The sequence below is a fragment of the Cryphonectria parasitica genome (assembly GCF_011745365.1).
Source record: "Cryphonectria parasitica EP155 unplaced genomic scaffold M406scaffold_7, whole genome shotgun sequence".
NCBI lineage: Eukaryota > Fungi > Ascomycota > Sordariomycetes > Diaporthales > Cryphonectriaceae > Cryphonectria > Cryphonectria parasitica.
Window position 1 is genome coordinate 2,120,739 of NW_024468915.1, and position 23,624 is coordinate 2,144,362.

Sequence of the window (23,624 nt, forward strand, 5' to 3'; positions counted from 1 at the left end):
TGGTTGTGGAATAGAGCTGACAAGCTGCACATTGCAGATAAAGGAGCATAACCTTTTTTTCTTTCCTCTTTCCCCTCTTTAAGACATGTGCACTCGACACAATCCAGTGTGATGCCCACTTGACTAGGACCAGGAGGTAGGAGGCTAGAGTCTTGGGTGTGGAGATGATATGCAATGAGATAAGATGCAGTGAGAGGGAGGGGGGGGGGGCAGGGGGAGTGAATGAGCCAAGAAAGAAGCAGAAAGAAAGAGGGGGATGTGGTGAGTGTGAAAGTCAATGACAATTATTAATCGCAAGTAAGGCTGCGAGTATGGATAATTCAGAAGGATGATTCAAGATGAACAAGAAGAACCCTTCCAACCGAAAGGGATATTGTCATGGCAAGCCACAGGCAGTAGCAGCGGCGTGACAGTAGTGTGCTGTGGTTCCAAATAACGAAGAAGAAAAGGCCGACCAATACCCGAAGGGGGGGGGGGGGGTTTGAAGAAGAGGATGCGACTGGGCCTGGAAGGATCACCACCTGACTCTGACTAGGTGAGAAGGAGGGAGAAGGAGTGGGGATCAAAGAAATCTGGGGAAGACAAGGGTAGGCAGGCGAATGAATGAATGGTTTATTTGGGTGCAGGACAGTGTTGTAATGACAAAAAGTGTGATGACGACAACAATAGAATGGGATATCACTCACATCTGTATGACCTCGAAAACAATGTCAAATATCAAGGAGAATTGACTTGGAGAATCAGTCAACAACCACAACTGTATATGACGAAGCAGCACAGAGAGTGCAGCACAACAGACGACGTCTTGCAAAACAAGTGGACAGACGATTAAGGAAGAGAAGGCGTGGCACAGAGTCTGGAGAGAGAGAAAGAGATTGAAGTTTGCATCTGTAGTGCAGGGAGACCAAGGTGCACATGGAAAGAAAAAGAAAAGGAGATAGGACAAGGAAACCAACGCAGACAGACGAGAGAAGCCTAAGGAGAAACCAAAACCCACTGGAGGAGGGAAGGGTAAGAGGTCGGTAGGGGCAAAGGAAAGAGGAACGGCGGAAGGATGTACATAAGACAAGTAGGGCCACCCCCCACGAAGGAGCAGTACAGCCACTGCAAGCAAATCACTGGGAAGCTAGTGTCCCTCCCCTCCCCTCCCCTCCCCTGGCCTCGTCACTGCCTACTTTAAGAGAATTCCAGGTAGGGCAGTTACATCCCTGTAATTGCAGCAGTACTAGAAGAGACAAGGTGAAAAGTAGTTGGGGCCTCTTTTTTTCCGTCTGATGCTTTGGAAAGATGGCAAGGTGTTGAGTGACTGGTAACCTGACGTCTGTGCTATGCTCTAATGGAGGGTTTCCAGGTTCTGTAGGCGCTAAAAGGTGGGGGCTACAGTGGGTTCTGGTAGGTCTGGGGAAAACCCCCATGGCCAAGTTCCTTCCCCGCGAATTACCCTCTAATGTGGAGTACATACAACTTGCCACTCGACCAAAGACCCACTCGAGCCCGCTGCTGGTCCTTGAATCCTTCAACGTTTATGTCAGTGGCCAATCAGTGGTCATGGTCCTCGGAAGGTGGTTCTGTACGTTATACTATGGTACATTGTAGTATACATTTTCGGTGTAGGGCAGATATCGGTTCAGTGGATGAGATGGGTCTGGCGTGGTGGGCATGCGATCCCCTGTCCCAGTATTTCATTTTCTCTTCCTTCTCCATGCACGTGTGCTCATAGTGCTGACCGACTTTTGTCAGTGTAAAAAGGCCCATGAGATGATATAGTGTGTATGTGTGCAACAGATAGCTGATCCGAGACAGTCATGCCATTCCAAAAAGCCGCTGCGGCATCTTTGTGATCTGAGACATTCCTAATCAAGATCAAGATTATGCTGGTGTTCCTGTCAGCCAATGAAGCCGTCCGTTCACTCACAACAAATCATTAATATTTCATCAGCCATGGCTTCGTAAAATACATACCTATATATCCTTCCTTCCAGAATCGCCACAGCGGCTGCCTCCTTTCAAGGACATCATGGCTCAAGAATCAGGCAAGCCATGCTGCGCGTGTGGCCAGATGGTAGCTAGATGGTGGCCAGGTGTATGGTTGAACAGATTCACCACATTGTCTAAGATCATATCGTTCCACAGACCGAGGGAAGCGTAGGACATTGGTGACTGAGGTACACCTGAGCCATCAGAGATAGACATACACACAGAGAGAGAGAAAGGTACAAGGTACAAGGTACGAGTAGTTACGCGGGCACGAAAACACAGTCTACAAGCCCGCTTTTGGCTGTGGAGGAACACAAAGTATTACCTGTCTGCTCTCACCGCAACATGATCGCCATCTTGCTTCAATTTTTTTCTCCGCTCGCAAAGAGACTCAATATCGTTTCTAATTAACTTAAAACAGGGCTTCAAGTGCTGGAGTTCCACCATAATGGTTAATTTCGGGCATGTTTGGCAACATGAATTGAGAAAAGTCTGCTGAGAGTATCATTGACAACTTCCTGGACCCTCATAGACATCGTAACATGAGATCCAAACACAAAATACCGAGTTGCCTCCATTAGTCCAAGGCCGATATCTTTTGGAAGTCAACGGAAATATGGCTTGATTTTGGAAGTAGAAGAAGAAGAAAGAAAGGGGTTTCCCTTCACTGCGGATTGGTCAGTACGCTGGTGGAAGATACTTTGGTGACCACGAACTGACGTGCCGAAACGCGGCTCTCGACCAGTGCAGACTTGACACGAGGGTGCATTGAGAGCATGTGCTCTGCCAGATAGTTGTTAAAGACTTAAGCAAGATCTTGTCATACGTCTGTACCAACAAAGCCAGGAAGGTCATCGAATTTGGGAGCCGGCTCGACCCACCGCATAATTATCTCCGGTGCCGAGTGTCTTCCCAGATCGTCAGCGGTGCTGTCCCTCAATAGCCATCCAGGCTACCGCACCCGACTCGAAATGTCTGATCCAGCACCAGCAGTGACATGCTTTAGCCATAAGGCTCAGGCTGCTGTTGGACATCCTGATCGCTAGCACCAGTCGCCCTGATGCTGTATGATAGCGAGCTCAGCCAAGCACATTGTGTCATTGCTTGGGAGTTGCTCTACGCTGTGATGAGTCGTGAAACCAGCAGGACCTGCTGTTGTGTTATGAGAGAGATCTCCGGGTTGGCCTTAACTCTGTGAGACGCAATGTATATGAGAAGTCACTGGATCTTCTCACTGTAGCCTAACAAACAGCGCCCGACGAAAATCGACTATTTGGTCCCGAGGGTGAGCCATAGGAGGCTTGTGGTGGTCACACAGCTTGCCTGGCTTCCGAAGCAATCTTGAATTCTCCATCTATCACGACATGACTACCAGTCTTCGTGTCGAGCATGGGTTACCCGGGATCTTTACAACTTGGTGCCCCCAGGCGGACCGGGCCACTGCAATGATCTGGTGAACACCCAAAATCTGGTAATCGGGTCCAAGTTTTCTTCGTGGGCGGCTACTCGAAAAGAAACCCAAGAGATTTTCCGAAACGCACGCACCCGTGTTCGCGTGCAACCCAAAGCGCGTGGGCGTGCTGCAGGCATCCGCGGTGCCGTTGATTTGGGCGCGCGGAATTGCGGCTTACGACACCGTAATTATAGCAAAGACGGCTCACTTGCTGACACTCCGTGGTTTTCAACCCATCATTATCGAATATTGACCAGCGGTATATGTCCACAGCAGACGTTGGAGGACTGTTTTGTTCTTGCACCCCAAGAACAGAGTATGAAACGACATCGAAAGACCCTAATAAGCTTTCCAGGTTCTTGGGGACTGTTAACAACCGAATGAACTCCTACTCCACCACTGGGGAAGATTTCTCGGACGTAAGATTCCGGCCACGAAAAAAAAGGACGCGCACAAAGATTTTGAGGCTGTTTGTGGAGCGCACAGGAGCATACTGGATGTAGATGGCGTTGACTAGGATCATTTGGTGAGGAATCCTGCCAAAGAAATTATTTGTCAGTGGCTCTCTGGGAGCTGCTTCGTCTTTGCCTCCATCTGAGACTGATTGCCTCTTTGATGAGATTTCCTGTGCAACATTGCTAACCCGGCACGAGGTCAGCCCACTCGGGCCAGGGGATGAAGGCGTGACTGTAGTGTCGTGTCGGAACCAAGTTGTTGGCGTTCAGACGATAAACAGAGTGTGTTAATTCCTAGCCGGCATATGGGTCGTTCGCTGGTTTAATGGTATGCTCATTTTCGATACTGATCATGATTATGTAAGTTTGAAAAGTAAACAAAACCAAGGCAGTGACAGATAATCATGAGACCATGTGAGATACTTCCAGCCACGCCTAGGCCGAGTTCCGTATGCACGGTCACACCGGAATGTGAAGAGATGGACAGTAGCTTGTGCAATATAGATCGAGGCAGCATCATCTGTCTGAGACAGCAGCTGCGCGTGTTCCTGACTAAAAGATCCTCCTGTGTCTCGCTCGGTGTTGGAACTGCAGCTGACATGCACAGACCGCCTCTCGATTTTGTCTGAGCATATTTGAAGGAATTCGGAGGCCGTCTTTCGAAATCAAGAGAATCAAAGAAGTCAAAGAAGGTGAACGAGAATGGTTTCTTTCCTAGGTTTTGTTGTCTGGGAAGGTGACGAGGAGAGGTTGCTAGGATTCATGACTAAGCATGCTCTGGGTGCTTTCACTGGTCCATGGGAAACGGCTTATGTAAGAATGTCACTTGCGACTGCCGTGATTCCACAAGCTGCTTGCTAGGATGGGCATCGCTCAAGCAAATCTTAAATAACGACAAACCCCGAGGAGGACACAGCTTGAATCTTATGTGAGATCACTCGCAACCGGCGTTCCGATCTCTTTGTTTGTTTGGTTTCTTCTTTTTTCTTCCTTGGATATGTATATGGACGTGGGCACAGCATCTGTCTTGTTTTCGTATTGAATAGAAACATCTCGACCTGGAAAATACCGCGGGACAAGTACAACAACCAGCTCCTGCGTCAACTGCCGACGACGACTCGTCAGTACGCCATCGTGACACTGACCCAGCTGTCATCGTTCCACAGACGCATCTGCGTGTGCTTTCAGCATCTGTCTCTTGTGCATAGAAGGTTTCTCGGCACCATGGCGGCACCCAAGAAAGTCTGCATAATTGGAGCCGGACCATCCGGGTTGGTGGCCGCGAAAGAACTGCTTCACCGCCCATCCTCTGCTGCGTCTGGCCTTGACGCCAGCTTCACAGTCACCATGTTTGACTCCCAGCCTCGGATCGGCGGCCTTTGGCCAGTGTACAAGACCGACGGTGCTGGGCTGGTGCACCCTCTCATGCTGGCAAACCAGAGCAGGCATACGATGCAGTTCAGCGACCTGGCTTGGGAGCAGGATGCGCCGCATTTGCCAAGAGCGTGGCAGGTTGGAAGATATCTGCAGCAGTACCTTTCCAGGTACTGTGCGTTCGAGGAAGAGAGGTTTCGTCTGCGGCTTGGATGGACGGTGCAGAGTGCCACACCACGCGACGAGAAGGAGGGCAGGACATGGCATGTCACTGCTCAGTCTCAAGATGGACTTGTGGACGAAGCCGACTATGACTACCTTGTGGTTGCCTCCGGATTCTTCGGAAAGCCAGTCATTCCTACTCTGCCAGGGCTGAGAGAGACCGGCGGAATACCAATTGTGCACAGCAGCCGGTACAGGGACCTCGAAACGCTGCTCCCAGATGCAGATGGAAAAGGGGGCAAGATTCTCGTCGTAGGTGGCCAGATGTCAGGGGTCGAGATCGCCGGAACTATTGCCTCTCATCTATCCTCCGCTGTAAATACCCCAGGACAAGGAAAGCTGTCCGGCGCAGGCAAGTACACTGTCCACCACGTCATCCAGCGACCGGTATGGGTATTTCCACTGTTCACGTCACCAGCAGCCGGCCGTGCTGCTGCACCATTTGCGCCTCTCGACTTTGCATCGTACAACTTGGCCAATCGACCGGGCCCGCTTCACAACACGCAAGGCCACATCACCACCGAGAGCGCCAAGGTGACCAAAGGTCTTTTCCAAGCGGCACTGGGCACCGACCAGTCCGAGTTCTCGCCCCTGCTCGCTCCATCAGAAAACGACCTCGAAGACCCAGCCTATCTCGCCGTCAGTGACTATTATGCAGAATTCCTGCGGCTGGGTTTGATCACTCTGGAAAAGGGCAGACTTGGATCTCTGTCTGGGACTACAGCGACAATTACTCCCGTTTCCTCGGATCAAGAAGAGCCCAGAGCCGTCACTGATGTTGCTGCCATAGTGCTTGCCACTGGCTTTGAGGCAGCACCCTCTCTATCCTTTCTCCCGGACGAGATCCGACGGATCCTCGCTCTGGACCCTACCAACATTGACAACACAGTTCTTCTTGCGTTCCACGGCACTCATCAACCGGATGTGCCTAATCTGGGCTTTGTTGGATTCTACCGCAGTCCATACTGGGGGGTTATGGAGATGCAGGCGCGCTTCTTGGCCGAGCTTTGGACACAGCAACGAGAAGGCCAGCTTCGCCCCTCCATGCAGAAAGCCCTTGCAGAGGATACTTCTATTCAGCGATTCGCGGCGCTCCGTGGGGATTCTCGCGCTTCTCAATTTCCCATGGGTGACTACGCCTTCTTGATGCAGGAGTTTGCGGCTGCGCTGGACATCTCTCTACTTCCTTCATCAATCGAGGATACGCCACCACTGCCGCACAATGGAAAGCCTATGGATATCCTGACGCCGTCACGATACGCCTCCCCGCTTGCGAAGCCATTAGAGGCGTACAAATCCCTGGCGCAGACGAGAGAGGCCGTCCTAGCCTCGCTCACGAATGGAAAATTCGTGGCAAGGGCCGTCTTCCGCTCGCTGCTGGGCGAATGGCAATTGGAGAGAGATCTTATCTCGAAGCTGCCCACGCATCCCAGTGGCCACTGGAGTGGGACGGCAAAATTCCTCCTCCGACAAGCAACAAAAGATGGTCTGAAATGTGTCGACAGAAACGATAAAAGCGGAGCTGGTCTCGATCAAGATGACGACGACGACGACGACCCGGGTCTAGAGTATCTGTATGTCGAAGAGGGCGAATTCAAGACGACTACTGGCATCACATTCCCGGCGACGCGGCGGTATGTTTGGCGATACAACGAGAAGACAGACAAGTTGAGCGTCTGGTTCGTACGGACGGGCGACACATTCAGCCGAAAGGACCCGCGGCGAGAGGAGGAGCAGATGAAGGCAGATTATCTATTTCACGAGGTCGACTTTGTTGTCCCCAGCGATTACGCCACCAGGCGAGATATCACTACAGGGTGGGAGGCCAAGGCGGGCCACCTCTGCGTCGAGGACTTTTACGATGTCAAGTATGAGTTCAGGTTCAATGCCGTGAATCTAAGAGACTGGTCGCTTGGATATACCGTGAAGGGCCCACAGAAAGATTATACCATCGATGGAAAGTATAGTAGAAAGCCCTCGGAAATATAGATTATATATCGAGAAAGAATGTCGACTCGCGAAATCCACCGAGGGAGCGACTCATTGCACACAAACAGTGGACCGCGTGACACGCACCACTTCTCACGAGGCAATATCTCCAGATCCCGCTCACCGGATGAAGTCCTTTCTTCGTTCTCTTCTCTTCTCCTTGTCTTTCTTTCCTCATTGAGTAGCCTCAATGTGATTCTTCTCGAAGTCGATGCGAATCCCACGCCTCACCTGAGAACTGCAAACAAGATCCCGAAAGTGCTCAGACTTGTCCAAAGCCACAGCCTCCGCAAGCTTCTCGTACTCGTCTACATTCTCCCATCCACAGAAAGACACCCACTCCTCCTCCTTCTCTTGGCCCTCGTCTTCGTCATGCCCGTCTGAAGCCTTTTCGATTCTCCACCCCCCTGCAGACGCCTCCCCCACCCCATCCTGCCCGGGGTCCCGACGACTCAGCCACGCCCAAGACTTCGCCCGCCCCTCAAAAGCAGCCTTGTCCTGGCCCCGCACACGGAACCAGCCGAGGCTCAACACTGGCGCATCCGCCGGCACCGCAGCATTGGGCACGTCCACGTGGTACATCTCGATGCGCGGGATGTCGAGGTCGTCTCGCAGGAGCTGGAGGAGCTCCTGGTTTTCGGGGCTGGGCAGGAACTGGTCCCGGTGCTCGGAGGGGGAACGCCAGTCGCCGAGGAGGTACAGGAGCTGAGGGGTCTCGAGGGACTGGTAGTAGGTGAAGCGGCGGCCGGGAATGCCGAGGGCAGTTTGCATGACTTGGATGGATTTCTGGAGCTTGGCGTGGAGGGCTGGGCTGGCTGGGGTGGTGCCCTGGGCGAGGGGGAGGAAGGCGAGCTCGGTTACAGGCATTGTTTTGTTTGGGTTTCGGCTGGTGAGTTGGAAGGAAATGCCTAGTGAGAGGCAGAAGAGCGAGAGCGGTAAATCCGTTGACTTGTTTGGTCTATATTGAACGCTTTTCTTTACTTTCCATCGGACATATGGTCATCCTCATGTACTAACGAGTTGGGGTTCAGGCAACTCTCATGACGCAAGCAACGCTCTGTCTACTACTTTACCCAGTTTGAATCTGCAACTCGTTACGTGCATGTTTTCATTCTGCCCTTAGCGTCCCTTGAATTGCCTGTCTTATGATTGCGTCGATGCGCTCTGACCTGATTTGTTGGGTGAGTGTCATGCATTTGAGCTTCCTGGTTTCTGTATTCTCCTGGTAGTGTTACCACCTCTCTGAGATCCATTGCTCGTACCTTCTAGAACATTTAGCGTTGGAGCCTCCAGATCACGCGTTACCCGATTCATGCTCCTTATGCGAGGCTGGGATTGATTTAAGAATGAAGTAGCGACTACTATGGTACTGTATCGACGATCGCTGCCTCTTCCTCTGGATGGAGGATTATTTGAGTGTGTTTTGGCCGCCGGTTTTCATTGTCCAGGTCATCCCGTCTACTACGGTACAAAATAGAGTTTGTAGGGCTGAAGCTATCCTTCGCTACACATGGAAAAATACAGAGTAAATCTGTTTGAAACGCTCGTGGAAACAAAGTTTCCCCGCCCATATCGCTAACGGGCCTGGCTAAAATTGCAAGGGGGATAAAGCCACTCCTAGTTTATATGAAAGGCCATATGATTTCGGTTCCAGACCGGTGAGATCTCAGGGGTGTTGGTTCCACGCCCACCGGAACAAATGCGTCCAATCCTCTAGGTGGGTTGAAGATCCACTGCCAGGATTCCCGCAATAGACTCTAAACAAACAAAACAGCTTTCTACCATGCTGCATCGTGAGATCACATCCTTGGCGCGAAGGATGAGTTCCACCCCTGTTCAATTCACTTGGGAACTGCTGGAGTACAAGATGCTACTGAGGCCCTTATCAACCTCTTTTCTTGTGCACCAGTATTGTTTCATGCCATCCATCTCAGAAGGACAATAAGGCTGCTGCAGTTGATCTGCAAACCATTCTTTTTTTTATCACATTCTTTTTGATTCAACAGTGTTGTTGACCACACTCATTACATAAGAAAAACATATATATAAAACTCAAAATGAAACACTCGCTCTTTTCATTCGTCCCAGCGCTGCTGTCGCTGTCGACGGCTGCGAACGCTGCTGGCCTGACCAACTCGTCCATGACAACCTATGTCGACTCCGTCTCGCTCAACTTCAACTTCGACCCTGTCAAGGCTGCCTACTGGACAGGCTACATCCACCACCGTCGCACGCCCTTTGCTGTCTCTCCCTCAGGAAGCGTTGCATACCTCGCCTACCTCGATGGCTCTGGCACCGATGTCCATGTCCAGGCGATCGACCCCACCACGTTTGAGGCCAGTGGCATCAACGTCACCATCTCGGGAGGAAAAGAGGCTGGAGGACTGGTCGCTCAGGATGATGGCTTTGCTCTCCTGACCAACGAGGCCATGCCTTCTGGTACTACCGATGCTCCTCCAGATGGGACACCAGTGCCTGTTCTGTACAGGTTCTCTGCTACTGGTGAACAGCAGTGGAAGACATGGCTTGGAGGCCCAAATGTCACGGATGCTGAGGGCCACAGTACGTAATTTACACCAAACCTCCCCTTTCTTTTTTTTTTAAAAGAATAATTACTTGAGTATAGATATTCATATTGGTTCTCTTCTGACAAAAATAAATAGTGGCTGCCACCGACATGAACGGTGACCTGGTCTACTCCAACGCCACCGGCCGCTACGCAGCCTACACCGTGGTGACAGCCTATGACGGAGATGCTGACGGCCACTTTGGCGATGCCATCCGCTACATCGAGGATACAACCGGCGAGATTGTGGTCATTGACGGGGCCAGCTCTGACTGGGGCTGCTCTCACAACACAGGCATCGCCCTTGAGGCCGCCGACGCCGCCCCCTACGCCAGTGTCTGCGCCGAGGACCAGGGCGGCATCTGGCTGAACAGCAAAGGCCAGGGCATGACGACCGAGGGCGTCAAGATCTCCAACGAGAACACGACCAACGGCGCCGACGGTGAGCCCATGGGCGGCATGTCGGGCTCGTACAGCAACCTGGCCCGCTGGCAGGACGGCGACGGCTACATCTTCGCCTGGGTCTCGCGCGGTGCCATCGACCTCTACGAGAACGCCTGGATGGGCACGGGCTACACCAGTGCGTACAACCGCACCAACGGCCGCAACGTCGCCGTCGCCACCTTCACGGACAAGTACACCATGGTCGAGGCCGAGGCTTCCAGCACGGTGGGTGCGGCGTCGGGCGACTCGCAGGTCAACTGGCTCACCACGACGACGACGGCCGACATGAGCAATGCCCACGTGGCCACCTTTGACGGCACCAACGCCCTCGTCACCTGGGAGGAGATTGCTGATCCCTTCTGCGAGTACGTTGCCTTTGGCTGCCGCGGCACCTTCTCGGGCGCCTACTACCAGCTCGTCACCAACACTGGCAACGGCACTGCGGTCGGCGAGCCTCTGGTCAAGTCGGATGTCTACGTGTCCGGTGACCTGGTCACCATGGGCGACGGCCGTATCTGCTGGCCCTATGTGAACATGGACTGGGACCTGGATGGCATTGTTGGGTGGACCTACACCTCTACCAACGTTACCAAGATGAGCTTTGCGTGCGTGAGCCTCGACGGTTCTTCTTCATCTGCTTCTTCCTCGTCTGCCTCTTCGACCGCTGCAGTGGCCTCTTCTTCTGCTCCTGCTTCTTCCGCCATTGTTGCGTCGTCCTCTTCTTCGGCCATCGCAGCTACATCAACCGAGATAGCTGTTGCCGCTGCCTCCGCCCCGTCTTCAAGCGCTGTCTCTTCATCTGCTGCTGCTGCTGCTGCTGCCGCCGACGCCACCACCGAGGCTGTCATTACCCAGGCAGTCATTACCGAGGCTGCTGCCAGTACTAGTGAGGCTGCTGCCACTACCAGCGAGGCTTCTGCTGCTGCTGCTGCTGCTACGACTCCTGCTACAGAGGCTGCCACCACTCTGGCCACTTCTGTCATCCCTGCCACCTCAAGGCAAGTTACTTCCACGAGCGACGTATCTTCCTCTGCGCCAGAGGCCACGCACACCAGTGGTGGTGGTGGTTTCTGGTCTGGGGATAATGGTCTCAGCTGGGGTCACTGGTGGGGTAATTGAAGCACTAACCTGTTCTCATCTCTTACAGCAAGTCAAAGTGCCACCGCTCCAAGTAAGGAAAGGCTGGGTATCGTGGTTGCATGTGGTAGTTCGTCGAGGTGTTGACATGTGCTGGGGAATGGTTGATCTGCTGTAGTGGACGAGGCATGGTTGGTATTTTGACCACTGGCCCTGAGGTGAAATTCGTGTACATAACGTTGTTTATACGTCCTGCTTGAGACGTTACAGGGGATGTAACATATGGAAATAAGACCTCTGGCACAACATACAGTGTACCTGTTGTAGGCACATCCCTCCTGATGATTATTTGGTAGTATCATAGATTGACTCCCTCCTCTCTCTCCTTGCTCACCACTCTCCCCCCTCCCCTGATTTCCTTTTGGCTTACCTTTCTTTTTCTCTTTGTCTTCTGACTTGTGATGGCGGCCAGCAGTCTTGTATCAGTATCCAACAACCAAGGTAGCTACATCAGACTATCTAGCCCGTGGGAAAGCTAATTTAGGTTGCCTTAGCCTGGCAAGAGATGGCCTCGAACCGTGCCGCTAGACTTTGCACTCATACACTGACATCTGATAGTAGAAGCTCAGGTCTTTCATCTCATACCGAAGTCAGAGATTCCCACGCCTTTTCCACCCGTGTTGATGGCCTCTCCCGTCGAGCCACTTCCAACATGTATCATCCAGCTTTCTACCTCACTGTCCTCGCAGCCTCAGCACTGGCTCAGAGGCACGTTGTTGACACTACCCGGATAAGAGCCCTCTCTCGTTATGCACGGTTTGCATCCGCAGCATATAGCGAAGACTGCAAAACACCACCGCTTGGCTCGACGGTGGAAATGACCTTTGAGAATGCCACCACCGACACGCAGGTATATCTATTTCGAGATGATTCGGCACGGGAGTATGTCTTGTCTTTCAGAGGATCGTCTACTGTAATGGATATTTTGATGGACTTGAGTGTGCCACTGGTAGATTGCACCTCAGCAGTCGGTGAATCATGCATCGGATGTCGAGTAAGCTGCAGCAGCAAGGGACTTTTCAGTGGGCAGAGTTGTTATATGACAGGTAACAATCACTGCTGACAAGTTCACATCGTCACAGTGTCATAGAGGATTCTTGGATCAGTACCTCTCTGTTCGCGATGCCATCTTTTATTACCTCGCCTCTACACCAGGCAGCGGATACAGCCTCACCATCACTGGGCACAGTCTAGGCGGGGCTCTAGCATCCATCGCAGCCACGGCCCTTGGGGCACAGAACATGAGAGTGGCGGCCTATACATACGGACAACCGAGGACAGGAAACCGGGCCTATGCTGACTTTGTAGACCGTATATTCCCGCCGACATCTTACGGTCAAGGGGATAGGATGATGTATAGAGTCACGCATGCAAATGACGGCATTGTGCAGGTTCCCTCTTGGGAGGGGGGTTATCGTCACCACTCGACCGAGTTTTGGATTCTTCCGACAGAGGCACAAGTGGTTCAGTGTGTCGGGCAGGAACCAGTGGATTGTAATCAGAAGTTGAGCGGATATCCGTTGAATCAGGCTCGTTTCTCATACCTCGGGGTGAGCGTTGGGAGTCCTTTTGATAAGGATGCTGCGTGTCGAGGCTTGTCATGAATAATGGAATGCCCACTACGGAATAAGAACTGCTCAGACATGGGTGAATATATAATTTATCAGACATATCTTGTCTCAAATTCTTCTCCTCGGCGTCATTACTATAGTACATGGTCTCCCTTCTAGCCAAAAATGCTCGATCAAGAGCGAAGATAGACCTCACGACTTGTTGTCTGAATGGCTTTAGCACGGTCCAGAGTCAAATATCTGCTCCATCCACTCTCCCGTCCCAAAGAAGCCATAAGCAGGCATTTCAAATAACACAGGTGCAGGAACAATGCGATTCCGGTGATCTTCTGCCATCCCATCTTCTGATGCATCACCGCTGCCAATGGTCTCCTGTTCCGAAGTCAAGCTTGCTAGCATTCCTTCCCGAAAGCCCTGCAAATTGCGCAGCATTTTCTTAAACAGGTCGTCCCCGGCAGTCTCCCCCGCCTCGACACTTGCTTGAGCGGTAACCCCAATGACACAATCAATAATAGCTAACGCATCCAGGCTTTTTCGCACGGCTTCGAGATCCCGCGCGGTACCGCTCAGCGTAGACAATCTGAACAGGGTCATCAGGCAGCGGCCCACCTGGAGAGTGTACTGGATCGACAGACCAACCCAGATAGAGGGCGAAACAGACGTCCAGATCTCAAAGCACGACTTGACGGCCATGGCGGACTGCCAGATCCATTTCAGGCTCTCTGAACTGTGCTTGCCGCTTGGTTCGGCGGCATTTTGGGAGGCTTCGGCTGTGGCATCGCAGATACACAACTCTACATAGCGGCTTTGGGCTCGAAGGAGATCTTGTTTATGTATGCATCCGAGGTCAGCTTGAAAGAAACTCGGTCAAACTAGGGAGGTCAATGTATCCCTTACCAGCTTTTGCCATGCTTGGTGTAATCAAGGTCTCGACTTGACGTAGCTGTTCACGTATTGCATCGCAGTAGAGGATCAAAGGCGGGGACAAAGGGTCCTGGTGACGGTGGATTTCATGAGCCTTCTGGGCTAGATGCTGCAGCCGGACCTGTACTACCAGTACTGAATCCGATGGACATGCACCAGCACTTGACTCTAACCTCTGGAGGCAGTCCTCTAGATGAGGCGTCCAGGGCAAAGATTCCATATGTTTGTAATACGCCGAAACTCTACCAGAGGAAGGCCCAGTTTATCAGCCATGTTTTGTGCAGAAAGGAGCAGTCGGTCAGGATTCTGACTTAGAGATGGAGAAACTCACGAGGCGCTGAGAAGATAGCAGCCAAGAATAACACGGCTCTTTTCAAGATGCTGTTCCTCATCATTGCCAATTGTGTCGAGTTGCTTCATATTTTGACCCCCCCCACCACCACCACCCTCCTTTTTGAACCCAGGATGATTCACAAGTGTGTGCCCTGTCTTTTGTTTCGGCACATTTAGCCCCAGCTCATAAAGAATTGATAGAGCGAGAGTCAAGAGGCGTGAGATGCTTTTCTTGCTGAGGAACGTGTCGTGACTCCACGCCACGAATGTCAAAACAGCCAGCAATAGGTCGATACTGGAATGACCATCCACGAGGAGCTCCTTGGCTAGAATCCGCTTAAACTCTTCTCCTCTGGCGAGTCTGGTCTTTGTGGACGGCCTGGCCACCGTGCTAATTGCTAGGAGGAGGAACGGTCGATCCCTGCCAAGTGTCTTGATGGATGTTTGTCGAGGAAGATGAACAAAGGGGCAGCAAGGGAGCAGTTTGTCGATGAAGCGGCTCAAACAGGCTTGTTTCTCGTGATCCGGAAGGTCAAGAGGACCGCCAATTCTTGCGGGGGACTTATTGGCGACTGGCGGAAGGGTCAATGATGCCATGTCTTCATCCATCCGATTTCGAATGGTATTATTATCGTCCTCCGAGGCTAAATGACTTGTAGATGTTGATCCCATTAAGGCTCCTGGCGTGATGTCGGCAATGGAGGGATCTTGCACTTCAGATAAGGCATCATATCTTCTGGCGTAAATTTCCCGCCGCAGTGTAGTTTGCAGCTCATCCAGTGAATCGGGAGATCGGGTGGCGTTCTTCAGCAATGACATGAGGCTGTCGATCCTCTGTTCAAGATGTGCAACTTTGGAACCGGTGCTTTGGCTTGTCTGTACTCTGCGGCGACGGATTGCATCAGATGGGATGCACCGTTGACCAAGACGATGGCACCTATTACATCGCATATGAGTATTTTCACACAAAGTTTTGTGAGCGACATGGCTAAGAGAGAATTTTGGCTTATTGTTGTTACCTTTCACAGGTGCCTCGCTCATCCCGTAGCATACACTTGCATTTTGATTTATAACACTGCAAGCACGCTTGACCATATGGGGCTGGCTGCCCTGCCTGTCTGTTGTTGTCCATATAAGACTTTAGCTGATAAGAATTATGATGTGTTGATATCTATGACGGACATTGAGTATTGATCAGGATGACTGCAGGGCTTAGTAGTGATTCAATGGCACTACTTCGTGGCCGGAATTGGAGGCACCTAAATACGACATTTGCTGTGCACAAATGCCCGGATTTCAGACTCTCCGAAATCCGCCACCAAACCGCGCTCTTACAGGACTTAACGGATGTATTAGATAAGCCTGTGCCCCACGAAGTCATGCCTGCCTGCATTCCTCAATTATTCCTGCGTGTCTCGCAACAACCACAACCACATGAGAAATCGTGAACAAATCACCATCTGATGGTGTGCCATGTAAAAAAGAGAGAGAGAGAGGGAAACTACTCAAATAGTTGTACTTCCAATTCCACGATCCCCTTGATCTACCCATCATCACTTAATGCGTAAAGTACTGCCTTCTCTGCTGCTGTTTCTGATGCTCGGGAAACATGGTGGCGTAGAACTCGGTCCAGCCTCCCATTCTCACACGAATCAAGTTGTACTTCTCAGGGTCCCTCGAAGCAGCTGCATAAGTAGAGAGATCGGCACATGTGAGTGAGATCAAATTCCCGCCAACATCACCTGCGGCAAAGGCCTTGACGAATTGTTGGAGCTCGTCCAGCGGGAAAGATTCCTGGATGTTCTGGAGGAATGTTTGAATTAGAAAAAACATGTTCATTTTCACCCAACGGCCCTGGGAGACATGATGTAGTACATAGGCAAGGGGGGAAAAAACAAAGAAAGACATACCATATCGACCGGAGTCGCATTGGAGAGTCCATACTCGGCTGCATGCCCCTTGACGCTCTTCATAGCCTGGTAGATATTGCGGAAGCGCGGGTTCGGAGGGTTCAGGTCCTGCGGCGCAGGTGCCGGCGACATGTCTGAGGCGAGAGGGCTGCCGTTCCGCCGTCCATCAGCCGAGGCGCCGCACGCTGCTCCATCACCGACATAGCCCTCGAAGGTGCCGATACCAGGCGTCACCACAAATTCGAAGCCGCCCTCATCATCCTTGTAGCGTTCCTTGATGGCATCCAGCTGCGGCTTGAGCGCCGGCGAGGGGTTGTCCTTATCTATGACGCTTGTGCATAGCCTGACAAGTTGGTCCATGAGCCATTCGCCCAGGGCGTTGACTTCCTCGTCGCCTCCACCCCATTTGGGGAGAGCAAGAGCGGTATCTCGGAGCTGTTGGAATCGTAGACCATGCTCGGCTGCGTCAGCAGGTCCCCTGAATTATCAAGCGCGGTGTCAGCATATTTCATCGAAACATGTTCATGTCGTGAGGGTGAAAGAAAGGGACGGTAATTAATTGATTGATTTTCCCAACAAATGGGACTTACAACAGCTGATCTTGGAAGGGTTCAACCATGTTGAACCCCCAGTCGTTCATCAGACAGCGCACCAATTCCTGCAGGGTGGTGATCGCAGTCTCGGGGTCATATACCAGTTTCTTGATGGCGTACAGAGAATCGATTGTGTTGGAGACACCCATGCACATGGGCGCAATGAGGTGAAAACGGCCACCTCCATCCGTCAGGTCTCGCCCCTTTTCCGAGCACCCGTCGATGACGACCGACAGGAGAGGACTAGGGCAGACGCTGACAAGGTTCCCATAGTTGCTGAGCATGACGTTGTAACACTGGATGACAAGCCACTCCAGCTGCTTTACAAAGACCTCCTGTAGCTGCTCAAAGGTCTTCATCTCCTTGGCGGGTGGAGAGCGAAATGTCTGCTTCAGTCCTCGCAGGTAGATTGGTCCCGCGGCGCCATACGTAGCCCCCTGGTTCAGAGTCTGCTCCAGTGCCTGCATGAGAGCGACACTCGCAAAGGTGAAGTCGTTGGCCCCAGCAAACATGGGCTCGTAGCAGCCATCTGCGGCATAGTTTCTGGACCACGCACGCGTGACGGTGCTTCCGGAGTCCAACAGGCCCTGGCAGAGTTTGTCGTCGTTATAGAGCATCGGCTGAGCGCCGCCAGAAAGAAGACACTTGGCTGCCTCGTCCAGAAATTCCTGAGGGATGTCCTTGTACGTTCGTAGCGACACCGTGGGCGCATTGACGGGAATCCGTCGTGCAGCCTTCAGAAACAACATGGTGACTGGGTTCGCGCCGCCCTCGGGCTTTTCATCGTCTGTGAATTTGTAACCACCCACTGTAATCTGCTGCACCCATTGGTTGATTCCTCCGCCCTGAGGAAAGTTACCTCCGATCCCACACACTGCACATGTGCCTATATTACAATAATCGTAGATGAAGGCGCGGTCGATAAAAGCGTTCTCGCCAATCTTGATGAAGAGGCAATCAATGATGTCCTGCGCTTTCTCTGTTGATAGGCTTTCCTTCTCACGCTGCCAAAAGGGCCAGAGGATCTGGTCGAGGCGGCAGAACGAGGTGAGCTCTCCCACGAGATGCAAGCAGCAGTGGAACGAGAAAATGAGCTGCACCGCGTCTTGGAAGGTCTCGGGTGGTTGGTTCACCAGACGTCGTAGGCGCGCTGCGTTGTCTTTCATATTCTGCACGTCTTCGGGTGCTTGGCCAGGTAATTGGGTCACCTTGTCGCAGTTCAAAGCCCAATTCTCCAGGTAAGATTGGACGGCGTGCAGTGAGATGATGGACGCCTTGTAAAAAGTGGACTGATTTGCATCACCTCCCTTGGCCTCGCGACGGCTCTGGAGGTCGTCGATCAAGCCCTGCACACCCTTCTTAACCACGAGATCATAGTCGGGCACAATGTGTCCCATAGAAGCGTGTTCGTTGAGCCCATTCTTGAGCCAGTGTGCGAGTTCCTCATCCTGGTCCAAGTAAGGAACGACCTCCTTTCCCCGACCGAGGGTGAAGTCGGGAATTTGCCCAACAATGAGCTCTCTGGCCTCGATGCGCAAGAGGTTGTTCTCTTTCGCAATTGTCGAGTCTGGTGAAGAGAGGAGGCCAGCCAGGGTGTGGGAGTTGGCGAGGGCCTTGAGCAGTGCCACATCCTTCTCGTGACCTCGAAGAATCTCCTTGTCCTTTGGATCGAGAAGGATACTCAGATGCGGTAGACGAGGAAAGTTTTGGCGATGAAGCCATCCGTCGCGCCAGTGATTGAAGGCTCTCGCCATGAGCCCAAGGACGCGATCACTAGGCGGGTCGCCACCAACGTAATGGTGTTGGCCCATCTGGTGAAGATAGTCCTGCGAGTTGTAGAATAAATAGCCGTTCTTACTCCTGACATTCCAATGATCCTCCTCGTAGATATCATCGGGCCCAGAGACGCCGGCAACGCCCAGCTCAGCCGCCGCTGGCACGTACCAGTAACTGCCACCAATGCCCTGCACAGTCGCCAGCAAAAGGTCCGCGGCGTGTCCTGCCTGCTTTCCAACAAGGTGCTTCAGCAGCGCCTCGAACCGTTCCTGCTCATTGCAAAAGGCCACAAACATGATCCCCTCCTCACGCGCAGAGTACCCGCCGGCTGTCCCATAGGGCATGGCCTGTCGCAGGATTTTCTTCTGGTCGCCGTTGGCGTCTCTCACGTTGCCTGCGCGGTGGACATGCCCGCGGAGGCCGTGCTGGGATAGGACAGCGCCGTCCACGTTGCGGCCGATCATCTCATCTTGTGCGTCTGCCGTCTGGGTGGCAATGGCTGGCCAGTCGAACTCGAACTTTTGGCTGAGGCCGAAGCAGGAGCCGGGATAGGGCCCGTCACGGATGAGGATGTCTTCGACGAGGGTGACTGGGTCGTTTGGGTTGGTGATGCCATCGACGTAGCGGCCTCCAATGACACGGCTATCTGAACGCTTGCCGCCGATGGTGATGTCAACTTGGCCCGGGCCCACGAGTGGTTCGAGATCAGGGAGCAAAGCCGAGACAATCTCTTGAGCCTTCTCGTGGCTTGGGGCTTTAACATAGAGCAGGATGTCGCCTCCCGTGTTGCGAAACTTGCGAGTGTCGCTGTGCTTGCCGTCCAGGACTTTGGTGCGGATGGGAATATCTCGCCCTGTCCACTTACCCCAGAGCGCAGGGGAGAAGGCTGCCACAAGGCCGCAATCTTGATGCTTGGAGTTGATGGTATTGTCCAGGTCACGGATCAGACCGGTGATGGCCGTGTGCATTGTGTCATCTTGATGTTTCAACTTGATGGTCAGGAGCTGGCCAAAGACTGGCTTTGTGAGTAAACCCTTCTGGGCTCCAAGAAGGGTCTTGTCAAGTGCCATAGTTGGTTTCGCGCTGTACTTCTTTGGCAACTCTTGTTCTATTTTTCTTCTCCTTCCCAAGTCTATTTATTGGCCTGCCACCGTAATGGCTTTATATAATCGTCACTTTCTCTCGACAATGCCAATTGTCCCCTCTCCAAATCATTTCCTGGGATAATTGATCAGTAAAGGCCGTGTCTCAGTTATTCTCCATTTACTTACCGCTCAATAAACACACAGTCTGACGATCGTGTAACTTGAATTGAGGGGAAGACCACAACTCCCCGTGTGGCTTTCAATGTGCATCACAATGGGCCAATTGCCGTTGGCAACGTAAATTCAATTTCGGGTGATTTCACGCCCCTTATAACGCCGTCTGCATTTGTTTACCTCCTACTGGCTCCACATGAGTATCACGAGGACGAAAATGTCTGCAGCATCGCGGGGTCGGGGTGATACGGCTTGCCTCAAGCCCATTACGCAGGTGGCAGACAAGCCCCGTCTTGGATGCTCTCAGGGTATGGGTGGAGGACACGAGGGAGAGGTGGGCAGAGCGAAGGAGAGCCCCAGGTTTCGCAGTTCTGATGCTTACCCATCTATCCCTCAAGTTCTTCTTTTTATGTGAGTCTAAAGTTCCGAGACATTTGCACTTGGACAATTCAACCGTGTAACATTACCACCCTTCCAGTGGTATCTCTAGGCAAATGCACGCTGTGTAGTGGACAGGGGAGGCAGGCTCTCTGATAGTGAGTAGCTCACCTGGGACGAAACACAGAAATGATCAAGCCTTTCAGGTTCTTCTTGCTTGTGTGAGAGATTGTCCTATCCGTACAAGATGCAGGCCTTCATTGGCAACGCGCACGCAAGAGCTGCTAATTATACAAGTTTGGTCACTCTTGCTCGGATCTAGCGATTATTATGAGACCCAAGAATTAAGTACTTTGGCAGCATATTCTGATGCGTAAGAGCTGAATTCTAAGAGCGTAACAGGACGACACGGCGCTGCAGGGCCTCAGGCAGCTCAAGCTCCAGTCCGAGCCTGATCGTTTTGACAAGGCGAGCTTGCTCAGTTTAGATTCCACTTATCGTATTGGTGGAGCAAAACTTGACAAGCCTGGGCAGGGAACTGTACATATGCTACTGGTGAGAGATTCTGGCTCGATGATAAGTTGTGAGTCGATTTGACTGTCTGAAGAATCACTTATTATTAGGTGGAAGTGATAAGATATACCTACGAGATGTAATCATGGTCTAGTAGTGACAAGATTGGTGAAATCCAAATACTCGTGACGTCTTCGTAGAGAGCGATAGAGGGATAGAGATCAAGCAAAGTTCATGTCTTCTCGGAGTCAAGAAACCAATTCATCTCCTTATAGAAGGGTGTACCCTACTCGTCTCCAAACCACCATGACAAAAGGCTCTTCAAAGATTTCGCATTATCCTCTGATTGACTTCCTTCTAGTGCAACCCAGGCCACTCTCAAGTCAGGACGGACCAAAAAGGCTTGTACACCCTGCCATCTGTCTCCCACCGGCTCAACATGCTTTTCAAGCAGCTTGATCTTGTCGCTGTGTGGAGTTGACAAGAGACGAGCCGCAAGCGTTTTTTTGCTCTCAAGTTCATCAATCGACCCACCTACAAACGCGAGGACGAAGACATTTTTCCTTGCCGCTTCAAGTATATCAGGTGCATGCTCATCGGAAACATGCGTCAGCCGAGTTCCCACCAGCCTGTGTCTTGTCTGTGGGCCCTCATCGCCCAGATGATACGGCTCAGTGGGATCATCAAACCCCGTCACGCGCCGAGCCCACAGCCTATTGAAAGTCGGCTGATCAAACGCCTCCGTGACGAAGTCCACCATTGCCTGCTCCTGTTCAGTGGTGGCGAAGAACAAGGCCATCTGCACCTTGATGTTCTTGATCACAGCCTGCACAGCCGGCCTGCGCTCCCGCGTGTAGCTGTCCAGGACGCGCTCGACCACCTCCTCTTGGCCCGAGATGCCGCCGCCCACAACGGCGGCGAGCTTCCAGGCCAGGTTAGCCGCGTCGAGAAGCCCCGTGTTCATCCCCTGCCCTCCAGCGGGGAAGAGCTGGTGTGCCGCGTCTCCGGCAAGAAAAATCCTGCCCCAGCGGTACGTATCAGCATGATACATGCCGTTTCCCGTGACGGATGACCAGCCCACATCCTGCAGTCCGTAATCTGTGCCGAAACACCTGTCGGCCCACTTCCTGATGAGATCCTTGTCGGGCGGAGCTGGTCTCTGCACAGGGTCTGTTGCTGCCGAGGGTGGGATGAGCCCCATGTAGCGGACAACACCCGGAGAGATGGTCTGCATGAGCATTTTTTCTCCTTGGACCATGGCGGTGCGGATGCCCGGCGTCTTGTCCTGCACCGTGCAGTCTGCCAGCCAGCCGTACCTCGTGGCTTGTGTTCCTGGCCACGAGATCCTGGCTGCCTTTCGGACGGCGCTGTGGGTTCCGTCGCAGCCTACCAGCCACGAGGTCTCGACCGTCTCCACGTCGTTGTCGCCGTTGTCGTCGTTGTTGTCACTGCCATGTCTCTCAAAAATGGCAGAGACAACGTCTGCTTTCTGCTCCAGGCCCACAAACTTGCGGCCCCAGGCGAACGGGATCCCGACTTCCTCGCATCGCTTTATCAGGACTGCCTCTGTCTTCACCTGTGGGAAAGTGCAGTTAAACGGATATTTCGTCCCCAGCACGTCATAGTTGAGATCTAGAAGTCGGCGCAAGGCGCCAAAGTGGGCGTTGGGGACCGCAGTGGCGTCTTCTAGGAACCTCGTTGCGATGCCGAGGGTGCGGAAGATCTCGAGTGAGCTTGCGCTGAAAGTCTAGGAGAAAAAAAAAGTAATTAACAATCTTTCTTTCTCCAGTAAGGTCTACTAAGCCCCTGCAGAGCTACTGAGATTTTTTATTTTATTTTATTGTTTTTGGAATGCGTGGCTTGAAGTTCTGAATGCAATTGTTGTGTTGCGGCTTCGTACAGGAATACAAATGTTCAAAAGGGAAGAAGCTAGGTTCGGGTTGAACCTACCAGACCCTTGGACCAGTTATGCGTAAGATCACGCGAAGGTCTGACGTCGGCCACGAGAATGGCGCTCGCTGGAACACCGGCCTGGTGAAGAGCCAGGGCAGTGGTGAGACCCACGGGACCTGCGCCGACGATGAGGACTTGTGGTGAAGTCATTGCCAGGTTGGATCTGGTGGCGATTCAACGTACAAGGATTTCGAACTTTGTGACAATTGACATATTAATTCACTGATAGCTCAGAAAAATAAGACTACTTCTATGGCACGTCTGACTTTGCCTGTCAACGCCTTCTTAATCTTTTTCTCTTCCCTCCGCACAGACCTTACTTAGTCTTATCCGACGTGGTGCTCTCCTCCGTGTTCTGCTGCGCCGTCTAACGGCTTGGTCCACCGCGGCGCAGACATGAGACCGAGGTTCCTAGTTGCATTCGCTTCCGTAGTGCATGCCAAAAGTCCCTCCTCTGGTCGCGTGCTTTCATCAGAATGGGGAGTCCGAGTAGAGTCCGAGGTCTAGCAAATTGTTGTCCAATCCAGTAGCAACATGCTGTCGTTATCGCCGCTCTCATGCCTCCTTTCCTTTTCGTACATTATTATACTAGGTAGACCTCGATAATTCCTCGCTTGAGATGATGGTTTCATGCCGCTGATGGAATTTTTTTGAACTAAAATGAATGCGGCATAGAGGAAACTGGAATGAAAATTACATGTAGGTTATTACTTTCGTACGTATATCAGACAACACAAGTAGTTCTCCAGCACCGGGAATATTCAGTAGGGCTGCTTGGGTATTGACTCAGGTTGGTC

General features: G+C 52.3%; 7 protein-coding genes across 7 annotated transcripts; 2 read left to right on the forward strand and 5 right to left on the reverse strand.

The window, feature by feature from the left end:
* Positions 1–5,109: 5,109 nt before the first annotated feature.
* Positions 5,110–7,470, forward strand: M406DRAFT_263766 (FAD/NAD(P)-binding domain-containing protein; the record flags this gene model as incomplete). The annotated part of the gene is made up of 1 exon (XM_040917616.1): positions 5,110–7,470. The coding sequence occupies one exon, from the start codon at positions 5,110–5,112 to the stop codon at positions 7,468–7,470; it is 2,361 nt and encodes a 786-aa protein (XP_040773660.1).
* Positions 7,471–7,644: 174 nt separating this feature from the next.
* M406DRAFT_333053 (uncharacterized protein) lies at positions 7,645–8,337 on the reverse strand (the record flags this gene model as incomplete). The annotated part of the gene is made up of 1 exon (XM_040920809.1): positions 7,645–8,337. The coding sequence occupies one exon, from the start codon at positions 8,335–8,337 to the stop codon at positions 7,645–7,647; it is 693 nt and encodes a 230-aa protein (XP_040773661.1).
* A 1,214-nt stretch (positions 8,338–9,551) lies between these two features.
* On the forward strand, positions 9,552–11,113 carry M406DRAFT_25503 (uncharacterized protein; the record flags this gene model as incomplete). The annotated part of the gene is made up of 3 exons (XM_040917007.1): positions 9,552–9,857; positions 9,981–10,032; positions 10,134–11,113. Coding segments are annotated over 3 exons (1,338 nt in total), but the record flags the coding sequence as incomplete, so codon positions are not given.
* A 2,291-nt stretch (positions 11,114–13,404) lies between these two features.
* Positions 13,405–14,532, reverse strand: M406DRAFT_333055 (uncharacterized protein; the record flags this gene model as incomplete). The annotated part of the gene is made up of 3 exons (XM_040920810.1): positions 13,405–13,958; positions 14,086–14,354; positions 14,444–14,532. 3 exons carry the CDS (start codon positions 14,530–14,532, stop codon positions 13,405–13,407), a joined length of 912 nt encoding a protein of 303 aa, XP_040773663.1.
* Positions 14,533–14,628: 96 nt separating this feature from the next.
* M406DRAFT_222878 (uncharacterized protein) lies at positions 14,629–15,565 on the reverse strand (the record flags this gene model as incomplete). Its single annotated transcript, XM_040915633.1, has 3 exons — positions 14,629–14,954; positions 15,099–15,382; positions 15,465–15,565. Coding segments are annotated over 3 exons (711 nt in total), but the record flags the coding sequence as incomplete, so codon positions are not given.
* M406DRAFT_280836 (PFL-like glycyl radical enzyme) lies at positions 15,530–19,819 on the reverse strand. Its single transcript, XM_040918422.1, has 3 exons — positions 16,946–19,819; positions 16,356–16,833; positions 15,530–16,248 (listed from the first exon to the last, which is right to left on the reverse strand). The coding sequence occupies exons 1-3, from the start codon at positions 19,792–19,794 to the stop codon at positions 16,003–16,005; spliced, it is 3,573 nt and encodes a 1,190-aa protein (XP_040773665.1). The 5' UTR covers positions 19,795–19,819; the 3' UTR covers positions 15,530–16,002.
* Positions 19,820–20,980: 1,161 nt separating this feature from the next.
* M406DRAFT_72668 (uncharacterized protein) lies at positions 20,981–22,977 on the reverse strand (the record flags this gene model as incomplete). Its single annotated transcript, XM_040925560.1, has 3 exons — positions 20,981–21,004; positions 21,413–22,621; positions 22,825–22,977. The coding sequence occupies 3 exons, from the start codon at positions 22,975–22,977 to the stop codon at positions 20,981–20,983; spliced, it is 1,386 nt and encodes a 461-aa protein (XP_040773666.1).
* Between the last annotated feature and the right edge of the window lie 647 nt (positions 22,978–23,624).

Bases quoted from the DNA above. Each gene is read 5' to 3' on its own strand.
- M406DRAFT_280836 (XM_040918422.1), bottom strand. From the start codon at position 19,794: ATGGCACTTGACAAGACCCTTCTTGGAGCCCAGAAGGGTTTACTCACA. The intron at 16,834-16,945 runs GTAAGTCCCATT...TTGATAATTCAG, and splicing joins CCCTTCCAAGATCAGCTGTT to GGGACCTGCTGACGCAGCCG. The intron at 16,249-16,355 runs GTATGTCTTTCT...ACATTCCTCCAG, and splicing joins ATGCGACTCCGGTCGATATG to AACATCCAGGAATCTTTCCC.